Source organism: Antechinus flavipes, chromosome 2 (assembly GCF_016432865.1).
Source record: "Antechinus flavipes isolate AdamAnt ecotype Samford, QLD, Australia chromosome 2, AdamAnt_v2, whole genome shotgun sequence".
Classification (NCBI taxonomy): Eukaryota; Metazoa; Chordata; class Mammalia; order Dasyuromorphia; family Dasyuridae; genus Antechinus; species Antechinus flavipes.
The window spans coordinates 579644942-579656268 of NC_067399.1; the positions used below are offsets into that span (position 1 = coordinate 579644942).

At 50.2% G+C, this 11327-nt stretch overlaps 1 protein-coding gene across 2 annotated transcripts; it reads right to left on the reverse strand.

The window, feature by feature from the left end:
- Positions 1-380: 380 nt before the first annotated feature.
- Positions 381-11293, reverse strand: POLL (DNA polymerase lambda). Of its 2 annotated transcripts, XM_051981262.1 has the most exons (9): positions 10970-11293; positions 9644-9783; positions 8622-8916; positions 8104-8242; positions 7296-7610; positions 6346-6519; positions 5802-5930; positions 2276-2444; positions 381-1938 (listed from the first exon to the last, which is right to left on the reverse strand). In XM_051981262.1, exons 1-9 carry the CDS (start codon positions 10999-11001, stop codon positions 1574-1576), a joined length of 1758 nt encoding a protein of 585 aa, XP_051837222.1. In that variant the 5' UTR covers positions 11002-11293; the 3' UTR covers positions 381-1573. The 2 variants fall into 2 exon arrangements, with proteins under 2 accessions (XP_051837222.1, XP_051837223.1); XM_051981263.1 differs by lacking the exon at positions 10970-11293 and having other exon boundaries at positions 385-1938; positions 8622-8803; positions 9644-9742.
- Positions 11294-11327: the final 34 nt, after the last annotated feature.

Here is an 11327-nt window from a genome sequence, read left to right on the forward strand (position 1 = left end):
AGTTAGCACTTAATGGTGTGTGTGTCTGTCTGACCGACTGTCTGTGCTCCTTAACCAGCATGGGAGCCCCCTCAGGCCAGGGACCCCACCTTCTCCTCCTTGTCTCCCCACAGTTCCACAGTAGGGCTGACAGGTGCAATCTGATTGATGGGTAAGGAGCTTTACCGCACACACTCTCCTCCACACCCCCTAACTCTCTGGCTGTAGGAGGTCTAGTTCCTGAGTCCACCTGGGCCAACTCAGGTCCTGTATGAGCTGCTGACAGCCGAACTTTGAAGATGACCACTCTCTGGCAAGGAACTGGACACTGAGCGGATGCCCAGTGGAGAATGGCTGAATAAACTGTGGTCTATGAATGTTATGGAATATTATTGTTCTGTAAGAAATGACCAGCAGGATGAATACAGACTTATGTGAACTGATGCTGAGTGAAATGAGCGGAACCAAGAGATCATTATACATGATGATCAATTCTAATGGATGTGACTCTTTTCAACAGTGAGGTGATTCAGGCCAGTTCCAATGATCTTATAATGAAGAGAACTATCTGTACCCAGAGAGAGAATTGTGGGGACAGAGGGTGGACCACAACATAGCACTTGCACTTCTTTTGTTACTGTTTTTTTGCATTTTATTTTTTCTCATTTTTCTTCTTTTTTGATCAGATTTTTCTTATATAACAAGATACTTGTATAATATTTAAAATTAAAATTTAAAATATATAAATTGAATATAGGCATATATTCTTATATGCCTATATTCAATTTACATATTTTAAACCATTTTTCAATACATATTGGCTCATTTGCCATTTAGGGAAGGGATAAGAAGAAGGGAGGGAATTGGAACACAAGGTTTTGCAAGGGTCAATGTTGAAAAATTATCCTTGCATATGTCTTGAAAATAAAAAGTTTCAATAAATTAAAAAATATATATATAGAAGAGGACCCTCTCCCCATCTGGGAAATTTGTCCCAGAAAAGGAGTTGTGGGAGGCAGGAATCACAGACATCAGAAGATATCATGTCCCATAGATTTTGCTATTCTCCTAGTCTCCCCTCCCACTCTTGACCTACAGAATACATTCCAGCACTGGACCAACCTCTTCCTCTAACCCTTTAAAAGCACAGGAAGCAAGTAAAAAAGGGGAAAGCAAGCCAAGCATCCCCCTTGATAAAAGACACTCTATCCTCCTGGTGCTTAAGTAGAAGTGGGCCAGGAGTCTGTGAGACCCTTCTAGGTATGCCCGCATCCTCAGCACAGGAAGTGGGATAGGCTGTATAGCAGACACCTGCTGCTTATTAAACTGGGGCAAGGGGAGGAGTGAAGCTTATAAAAACCTCACACATCACAATCTAGTGCAAAAGTGAGGGCCGATGGATGTACTTCCAGGAAAAAGCAACGGTTCGTGAACAGTCAGACCACCCACACAATGAGCTAGGGAGGATGGTGATCACCCTCTGGTTCTTTACCGAGCAAAGAAACCCAAAGGTGAGTTGAAGAAAAGGCCTGGTATAGGGTGCAGGGAGAGCCCCACTGTGGGAGAATGGCCCAGGGTTGGCAGGGAGACGGGGTCACCAGTCCCGCTCAGAGGGCTCGCGGTACGGCAGGCCCAGAAGTCTGAAGATGTCCTTCTCGGTGGGGGTGGGCAACGCCCGGCCCGGCCCCACCTTGAGGCCGCGGCCATCACGCACGACAGCAGTGCAGAGCGAGTGCTCCGACAGGCTCATGCCCTTCGTCTTGGCCAGGGCTCTCATGGAGCGGTTAAAGTAGGCAGAACCAGTGAAATACAGTAAGGCACAGGCAAACTCGCTATACGGCACCACAATGATGTCCAGGCGTCGGTGGAGCCGACCGGGCCCTGGCAGCCGGCACACACCCAGATACTTCTGCTGCTGCCCATTATCATCCTGGCTGACCAGGTCATCTGTCAGGAACCCTGTGCCAGGAAAGCCAAGAAGAGGAAATTGGGGGGGGGGGTAGGAGTCTAAAATCCCACCACTCAATTGTAATCCCATTTCTTCTTAGATTCTGAGAAATCTAGATTGTTAGGACCAGAAGCCCCTTTGAGACAACCTGGAGAAGGGCAGTGACCTCTCCAACATCACACAGAGGGCTAATAAAACTCAGGACTTTAGCGAAGGCCTCCTAATCCCCTCCAGGTCTCCTGGATCACACTGTGCTCCCTTCCCACGGGTGCTCCCATCTGAGAGCCCGAGATGCCTCCCCGCTCTCTTCCTTTGGGGAACCTCCCAAAGGCTGGCCTGGGGCTGTACCTTGCCGCCGAAGGGTATCCAGGAGCTGACCAAAGATCCCCTGGTGGGATCGTCCATCGGGGTGAGTGACCAGCACATCCACATCCCCACATGTTGCCTTTCCCCGGCGATACGAGCCACATGCCACAGACAGCAGCCCGGGGTTGAGAGTGTGAGCTGCTTCTCGGACCTACAGGATGGAAAAGCAGAGGGACTAGTGACCAGGGGCTAGCCGCAGGCCTCAAGCCAACCCTGCTCTGGGCACGGGGTACTCCTAATCCACGGCCTATAGGAGGGGGGAGAGAACAGGGAACAGAAAGTGCTCCCGGGCAGGGAAGAGGGTGGGCAGGCAGGGGGCACAGGCCGGACTCCACCTTTTATAAGAAAAGGATGACAATGGGTTGAAATAACAGGAGAGACCGAGACTGGAGGACAGGTGGAAGGCCCATTTCTAAGTCCTCCTTTTATTCACCGACTCTTTCCCCTCAGCCTTCAAACTTGTCCACATCTTCATCCTTAAAATCTTCACCTGATTTGATTTTAGTTCTCGTCCTGTCTTGTCCTTTTCCTCCCTTTCACACCTATTTTTCTAATTTGGGCACACTTCCCTGCCATTTGGCCTCCCTTCTTAATACAAAATTGCCACTCTCTGCAGGGCTCTCATTGCTCCCAGTCTTCATCATGACCCATCTGACTATGCTGACTGCCTCTCATGCTGGAGACTCTTCTCCATGGGTCCTTCTGCCCCACTGGTATCTCTTCTATGGGAGAATTCTTCTATTAGAATATCCCCTTCTATCTATTCTATTGGTATTCTCTTCTGGCCTATCAGACCAAGCCTTTTTTTTTTAATCTCCTTTGCAGTAGAAAGAGGAAAAACTGCCCTCTATGCATGAATGCACTTTAGGGCTCCGTCCTAAGCTCTATCTTCTCTCTTTGTCTCTCAGTCTCTCTCCTTTTCTGGTGATCTTATCAACCCCCATGAATTCAACTATCATCTCTACACAAATGACTTAGTCTACATATCTGTCCTTCCTCGATTAGTATCTCAAACTCCAATCTTGCATTTCCAAATATTTCCTGGACATCTCTACCCAGATTTTCCATAAGTACTTGAAATTCAATGCGTCCAAAACAGTATTCATTATTTTTCTCCTTAAAATGCATCCTTCCTTTTGACTTTCTTATTTTTATCAAAAGAACCATCATTCTTCCAATAATTCAGATTCAATAGAGCCATCCTCAACTCTTACTCTCTCACTCCCCTAAGCCAAAGGGCTGCCAAGTATCATTGACTCCACCTCCATGTCATGTTCTTTTCTCTCTACTCTCACCACAACCACCTGATGCAAGCCCTCACCATTTCTCACCTAGACTATAACACTGACTTCCTCCTTCAAATCTCTCTTGTCTCCAATCCAGTCTTCACAGAGGAGACAGATATTCTTGGAGCTCTACTCTGTTCATTCTCCTGATCAGCTTTTTAGTGGTCCCCTGCTCTTAGACTCAAAGTTTATTTCTAGGATCCAGCCAAACAGACTTGTGTTAGCTTCCCCACGAATCACATTTTATTTCCTACCCCCTTGCTTTTGCCCAGACTGTTGCCAGAATGCTTTTTCTCTTCACCTCCACTTCTTGAAGACCCTCACTCCCTTCAAGGCTCAGCTTCTATGCCAACTCCTTCAAGAAAACACTTTCTGATTCCCCCAGCTGTTAGCACCTGCTACTTCTACCTTCACTATCGAATCTGTATATACAAATGCTGCACTTTCTTATCTTATGAAAATATCATATTCCTCCAATAGAATGACAACGCCTTGCAAGCATGGACTGCCTCATTTTTTAATCAGTATTCTCAGGATCTGGCATAGTGTCTGAAAAACGGTAGACCCTTAATAAATCCTTGCTGATTAACTGACTGATTTAGCACTGTAACATGTCCCTGAGGGAGAATGCAGAACCAATCCTCTAGAAATACTGAAGAGCAGAAGATTTCCTTCCCCCACTGCCTTCAAATCTAACTAGATGGATGGGCTATGTAAAGCCTAGATCCTCCTCCTCTAGATCTATGAATCTATGAGAGGAGGGTCTGTAGGAAAGGGGATGGGGCCTGAGGACTAACCAGGTGCCTAGCACCCAGGGTCCAATCTTTGATGGGGGGGGGGGAGAGAGAAGATCCATACCCTGCTTCCTTTTGGCTTAAAACAAGGGGTAATTTTCAATCCTAGGATTATCCTTCATTAAGGGGAGATAAACTCATTAGACTCTTATCCCAAAGACACTGAGGTCTTTCTCATGCAGATGGCCTTTCCCACCTTCTCCCCTGGAAATGAAGATTTTTGTGGCCTTCTAAAGGATAGGAGCAGGCCTCCTCAGTGGTCTCCTGACAAGCGGCTTCCACTAATCCCTTAATTCCCTTCTTGGGCCCATCCCAAGGGAAGGGAGGAGGGGACTGGGATGCAGAATTCTATCAATAAGGCCTCTGAACCCCACCCAAAGCTTCTGTCTGTTCAAACATAGAAGAGAAGTGCTTCTGATCTAATTCAAGTTGGGGGTGGGGGGTGGGAGAGGGTATTCTTTATGGCTGGGCACCGTGAATGAGTGACAGCGTCAGCAAGGACAGGACTGCCCCGTGATGGATGGACAGCGGGACAGCACAAACTAATCTTGGTGCTTGTCCCCAGGGGTCTCCCCATCCTCACTCTATACCCCACATTGTCTGTCCCTCTTATCTCCCACAATGATTGTAGTGATCATCCTGTCCTGCTTAATGGGCTTTTCAGATGGTCTGACTCTGGCAGTCAAAGGGGAAAAGGCTTGTGGATGAGGGAAAGGAAGACAAATTCAATTCAGTTTCTAAAATGTTTTAAGTGCCTATTATGTTGAAGGATGTGCCCATTTAAATTCGACTAGAGGCAGCACTGCCTTGTCATCCTGACCTCATCCTGCCTCAAAATAGTTACCCCAGTGATAACTCTGGCCCAAATCAACCTCCAGCCTGACCTCAAATATAATCCCACTTCAGGGACAACCCTATGCTAGCTTTAGCCTCCAGGACTAAGGGTAAGCCTGGCCTGGGACATGCAGGCTTTGGCCCAGATCTGTTTGTCCGCCCAAACCTCACGCCTTCTGCTAAAGGGGACCAGAGGTTAGACGCTCTGACTCTAACCGAAACCTCACCTTAAGACAAATCCATAAGCAGAGGTGGGGAGGAGACCCGGGGCTCTGCCCAGAAGCAGCGTGGGCCACAGTCCTTCCCTCCCCGATGCTTCCGATCTCCATTACTGTTCTCTGTCCCTCCCTCTGATTCTGAAGATGATATGGTGGATTTGGGGCCTTGGGGGAAGCCACAAAAGCCGGCTCTCCCTCCTTCACTCTCACCTTTCAGCCCCTCCAGTCTGCCAGACCCCTGCTTCCCAGCCTCCTTGGGCAGCCCGTTATGGACTCAGTAGGGGAGGTAGGCAGAGGACACCTGTGCTTCCCACCATCTGAAAGCCCCTTCCCTTTCCTCCCAAACCTCCTTCCCCCATGTGGGGTTTCTGCTCACAGTCTGCTCAATCTCTGCGGCCTCTTCCCTGGGTATGCGTTTGAGGAAGTCTTCATAGTGCTTCAGGCCGATGGCCTGCTGGGAAGTCAGGGCGGCCCGACTTTCGATGTCCTCCAGAGTCCGGAAACCCTGAAAAAACCGGCCACACAATAGGAGGTAGTGAGGTTCTGGGACCCAGTTACACTAAGCCACCACTGGGAGATACGGGTCACTTATACAGGGACATCTTCCCCCTCTCAGAGGAAGGGCGGATGGGAGGTCATCCTTAGGAGAACAGGGTCAGTGCCCAGAGAAAATCAGGAAAAGCAGAATCTTTTCTTTCCCAGGAAGAAAATAACAGAAATATCCTGAGTTACTAGAACAGTTCTAGGAATGAGGGAGGGAAGAAGGTAAGAGGAGCAGGTGCAAATGAACTTTGACTTCCATCTGAGGAAAGGGACTAGCTGGATTTCATGTCCCAGATCTGAACTGCCGCTAAATCAAGTGAAGTCGCCCACAAAGTAGCAGTGAGGGAGTGGGGGTGGGCTTAGGGCAGAGGAGTGACCTGCTGATACCACATCTGGGCAGTCTTGCTTCCCACTCCCCAGATATTAGAGAAGAGCTCTAAGACAGGCACACTGTCACTGATGTGGTCCAGTTTGCGAAGATGGCCACTTTCTACAATCTCCATGATCTTCTCTGCCATGCGCTTTCCAATCCCAGGGATGCCACAGGCTTCCTGCGGAATGTGGTAATAGTGACACAAGAAATAAGTACGGTTAAAAAAAAAAAAAAAAAAAAGAGGCGGGGTGGGGGTGGGGATCCCAAATAACAAGCAACAACTGTGCTAGCTTGGGGGGAGGGGTGTTCCCTGAAGCTCAAAACTAGGTAAGGGTGAGTTCAGGATGGTAGAAAGCTGCACGGTTATACAGAGTTGGGGGCAGAGATCAAGCCAGGACAGAGCTGGCTATAGGGTAATATACCTAAGGTATACAAGGTGTGTATATAGGGCAATACCCAGGGACAATCCAGCCAAACCGACCTTTCCTCTGCTCTTCACCCCTGGCAGCCCGACTCCCAACTCTTTGCTTTTGCTCTAGCCATGCACCCCTCCACCCCTTATGTCTGGAGTACCCTCTCATTTCTCAGCTGAGAGTCCCAAAAGCAGCCAAGCTCTTCCTGGTCCTCCCACTTCTGGCTCCCTCCTTTCCAAACTACCTTGGACTCAACAACCTGGCACATATTTTTGCTTGTCAACTTTATGGGTTACACCCATTTTCTGTCTTCTTTCAAATGTTAGTTTCTTATAAATAGGGATTATTTTATACTTTGTACTTGTATTCCCAGGCACTGTAGATGCTTAATATTTATTGAGTAGTTGGAAGACTTCTGCATTCCCTCCCTCTGGAGCCCCACTCAGAATAGGGGTTCCCCAACAGCAGGAAGGGCTCTCCTCCTTCAGATCCCTGAAGGTGGGAGTCATTACTCCTGCCCTGAGGTGTTCAGGGCTCCTACCTGGTAGGAGGTAACAGGCTTGTGAAAGCTTTTGAGGGCATTAATAGCTTTGGAGTAGCTCAGTGACCGCCACCTGTCACCTTGGACAGTATAGGCTTTGGCCAGCACTTCTAGCTTCTCGGTAATGTGGGAATTGTGGTTGGTCATCTTCTGGCTAGAGGGCTGGGCGCACACCCACTTATCACTGACCGTGGGGGCCAGGCAGGGCTCAGCGTCTCCCTCAGGAGTACTTGGGTACCGGCCAGTGATCAGGGCTTCCAGGTCAGCCGGGGTAACCTGTACTTCTTCCTCATCACTGCTTTCATAAGTGTTAGGCTTGAAATAGAGAGAGCACACATAATTAATCCGGGCCCTCCCCTCTCTTGCCCTTCTGTCCGACCAGTGGCTCCCAATGGCAGACACTATCACTGCTCCCTTAGTTTGGGATTTTCCTGGGCTTGGGAATTACCTGACCTTTCTCAGAAGAGTTCTTCCAACATATTGGAGCTCCAAGAAGGGAAGGCCCAGGCTTCCCTCCATCTGAGGGGATTCCCTAAAGAAGGGAACGAGTCTCTCCCTTCCTCCAACAACAACCCAGCCAGGGCTCTGCCCTGGGACAGTAATGAGGTGACCCATGACTGCTGACCAAATGCAGGGGAAAGACCTCCCAGAACAACAAGCCCGCCTGCCCCCACGTGGATGGAACTTTCCAGACTATCTTCAGGCCCTGACCCTTGGGCACTGACTGAGAGATGACCAGTTTCCTAAGGGTCCCCCAGTTTCCAACAACCTGAGGAGGAAAACAGTGGGATTTGGGTGAGCACCTGACCTGTGTCTGAGTGTTCAATTCTGAGTGTGGCTCCTGAGGTGGGACAAAGGGAGCAGCGGAAGGAAGCCCCGCCTGGGCTGAAGTTCCAGAACACCCGGGCTGGAAAGATGCAACCTGATTGCCTGTCTCGTCCAGGTACCTGGAAGGACGGGGAGACAGCAGAACACTGAGCCACCACAGTCCCAGGCTGCAATGAGACCTTTCCTGGCAGGGCCTTAGTCTGGCCATTTGTCTGGTGGGAATAAAGAACTTTGACTTCTCTGAGAATCAGCCAAGGGGCAGCTAGATGGCTCAGTGGATAGAGCACTAGCCCTGGAGTCAGGAGGACCTGAGTTCAAATCTGATCTCAGACACTTGTTGCCTCAGCAAAAATAAATAAAATTACAATTAAAAAAAAAAGAAAGAAAAGAATTAGCCAAAAACCCTGGACAAGTGGCACTTTTGTGGCTCAGTTGAAGTCAAGTCAGTGGGACATCTGCTACCACGAATGAAAGGTGAGGCCCTGTGGCTGGGCTCACCTGTCAGGGATGAAGATGCTGAATCCAGCGGTGTCCACCAGCTTCTGCTCTTGCAAGCACTGGCTCAGCCAAGCCGACTTCACCATTTGGACCCCGGGGGGCAGCTGGGACAATTTCAGGAGGCGGAGGGCTCGCTCACAGTCTACAGCTTCATCCACCACAATATGTGTGATCCCTGGGGCCTGAGGGGAGCAGATTCGGCCCCCATGCTGGATGATTTGCTTCTCAAAGATCTCTGCCCGGGCTCGACCGATGCCCGCGGGTAACACATGGACTTGCAGTGGGCTCAGCCACTCTGCATAAGAACCACCCCAATCCTCATCATCATCTGCCCCCTCTCTTCTCTCTCTCCAATTCAAAGCATGAATTAGAGAGTGAGCAAGGTATAGGGCAAAAGGTGTTGGACACAGAGTCAGGTAAGACCTGGAGTCAAAGTTTGCTTCATAAAAATTTATTGTGTAAGAAGTCACTCATCTCTCTGGCCCTGCATTTCCTTACCTATAAAATGGGGAGAATAGTCTTTTCTTGTCTATGAAACAGGCGGGTTGTTATTATGGGAAAACTCCCTTTTCTTTTTCCTCATCCATCACACCTCTTTCTGAAGGGGAGGTTCAGGGCCGCCCCCTCCAGGAAGGCCTCACCCATTTTTCAAATTGCCCTTAGACCCATCTCTACTTACTCTATCAGAAAGGGAAACTGGGCAATTGACCCGTCTTCCCTCAGGAGTCTCCCTAAGGGTACAGGTCCTTTCCAAGGGACCCCGTTCAGAGCTCTGCTCCTCAAATCCTTTCTAGGACTCTGATGAATCTTATTCACATCGAGGGCTTGGGCACATCAGTCTAAATGAATCCAGGACCAGGTTTGGGGGAGTAGTGAAGTACAAGAGGTTAAGATGCTCTAAAGGACAAGTTGGAAAGCAGGGCTTTTTTGGAAGCTAATTCTAGATAGACTTCGTGGGGAAGAGGGAAGGATGGGAGAGAGAAGGAGAGAAAGAGAGTGTGTGAGGGGGAAATAGAGCTCACCTCCACCTTCTACTTCTTCCTTCTTGGGAATCTTCAAGAGTTCGCTCCTGTCCGAGTCAGATCTCATTTTCTTCCGTTTGGGAAAGGCTTTCAAGATCCCTCGAGGTTCCATTGTAAAGGCTGAGCTTAGCCCGTTCTCTCTAAGAATAAAGTAAGACAGAAAAGCAAGGGAGGAAGCCAAAGAGCTCCCCTCTTGCACCCTACAGATGTCAGGGTGAGGTAGCTGTCCTATGAACGAGGCCTCCGTCCTAGCTGACTGGTTTCTCTTCGCAGGAGCAGGGTGGGACCAGCGGGTTATTCTTCTGAGAAGAGACTGGGACCCTAGGAAGCTTAACCCAAACGCGGCTCTCACTTGACTTCTAATTCTCAGTGTCTTTCCAAAGCAAGGATGTGGAGGTGATTCAGAGGGAAAATGAAAGCCTAGAGAAAACCATACAGTCTCTGTATTTCACCCAGAGGGCAAAGTTTAGAGCAGGGACCAGAGTTCACATGGTAGATTTGCTATCATTTGCTACCTACAGAGAATATAAGGATTTAAAAAAAAAGAGAGCTCATTTTTGGATCGGAGAGGTTCGAATTCCAGTTCTACACTTAGAACGGCCGCCAGCTTAGCTGGGTCACTGAGCGTGTCGCCTCGGTTTTCACCGTCCCAGCGAAGGGTTAGCGCAGACTGAGGCCTCTCACACAGGGCTTTGCGCCCCGGTGGGCCGGGCACCTGAATGCGGGTGTTGCCAGGGGAAGAAGATGGCTTTTGCGGCCCCTTCCAGTTTGTAATTCAGGACCGTATGACAGTAATGTGAGGTACATATAACCTCCCCCGGACACACAGGACAGGAAAAATAAGAGACACAAAGTGTTCCAGGGCACCTGAGCCGCAGCAAGAAAAGCCTTCCAACTTTGTGCTGAGAACTTGGCACAGCCCTGGAGATGGGGGCTTGGGGGGGGGGCATGTGTGAGAAGTGGGGGCAGAACCCACCCACCCCCGCCTGGGCTGCCTGAATCCTCCTCAAGCTGGGTCTCCTTGGTGGGGGGCGGGCTCTCCACCCCTGAGCCTGGGGACGCCAAGAACCAGAGAGGGATGGGGGTCCATCCTCCTGAGGGCTCTCCTGGAGAGCTCAGACTGCGGGGAGATCTGGTTTTAGTCATGCCCCCTGGCACCGCGGGCAAAGCGCTGAGTCTTCCGGAGCCTAGGAAGTTCTGAATTCAAATCCAGCCTCAGACACTTCCCAGCCCTGTGACCCTGGGCAAGGCGCTTCACTGGTCTGCCTCAGTTTCTTCATCTGTGAAATGGGGGTACGTGATACTCCGCCTTAGAATAACACCTACCTCCCGGGGTGGTTGTGAGGAGCAGATGACATAATACGTGCCAGGAACTTGGCACAGTGCCTGGCACACAGCAGGCGCGTAATAAATCCTTCCTTCTGGGGAGACGGCGCCCCGAAGGAGGGCCCCCCGAGGAAATTGGGGTGTCGGCCACTGGCAGCCACCCGCCCGGCCCGAGAACCACGTGGGTACACCGACCCCAGGACCCCCAAAGCCCACTAGGGGCAGGGATCTCTTGGTCCGGCAGGGGCGGCCCCCGCGGGCCTGGCCCCCCGGAAAGCCGAGCGATCACCCCGAGGTCCAGCCTCTTTAAAAGGCGCCCCACCCCCACCTTAGGGAATCAGCGAGACTGAGCCGGGAG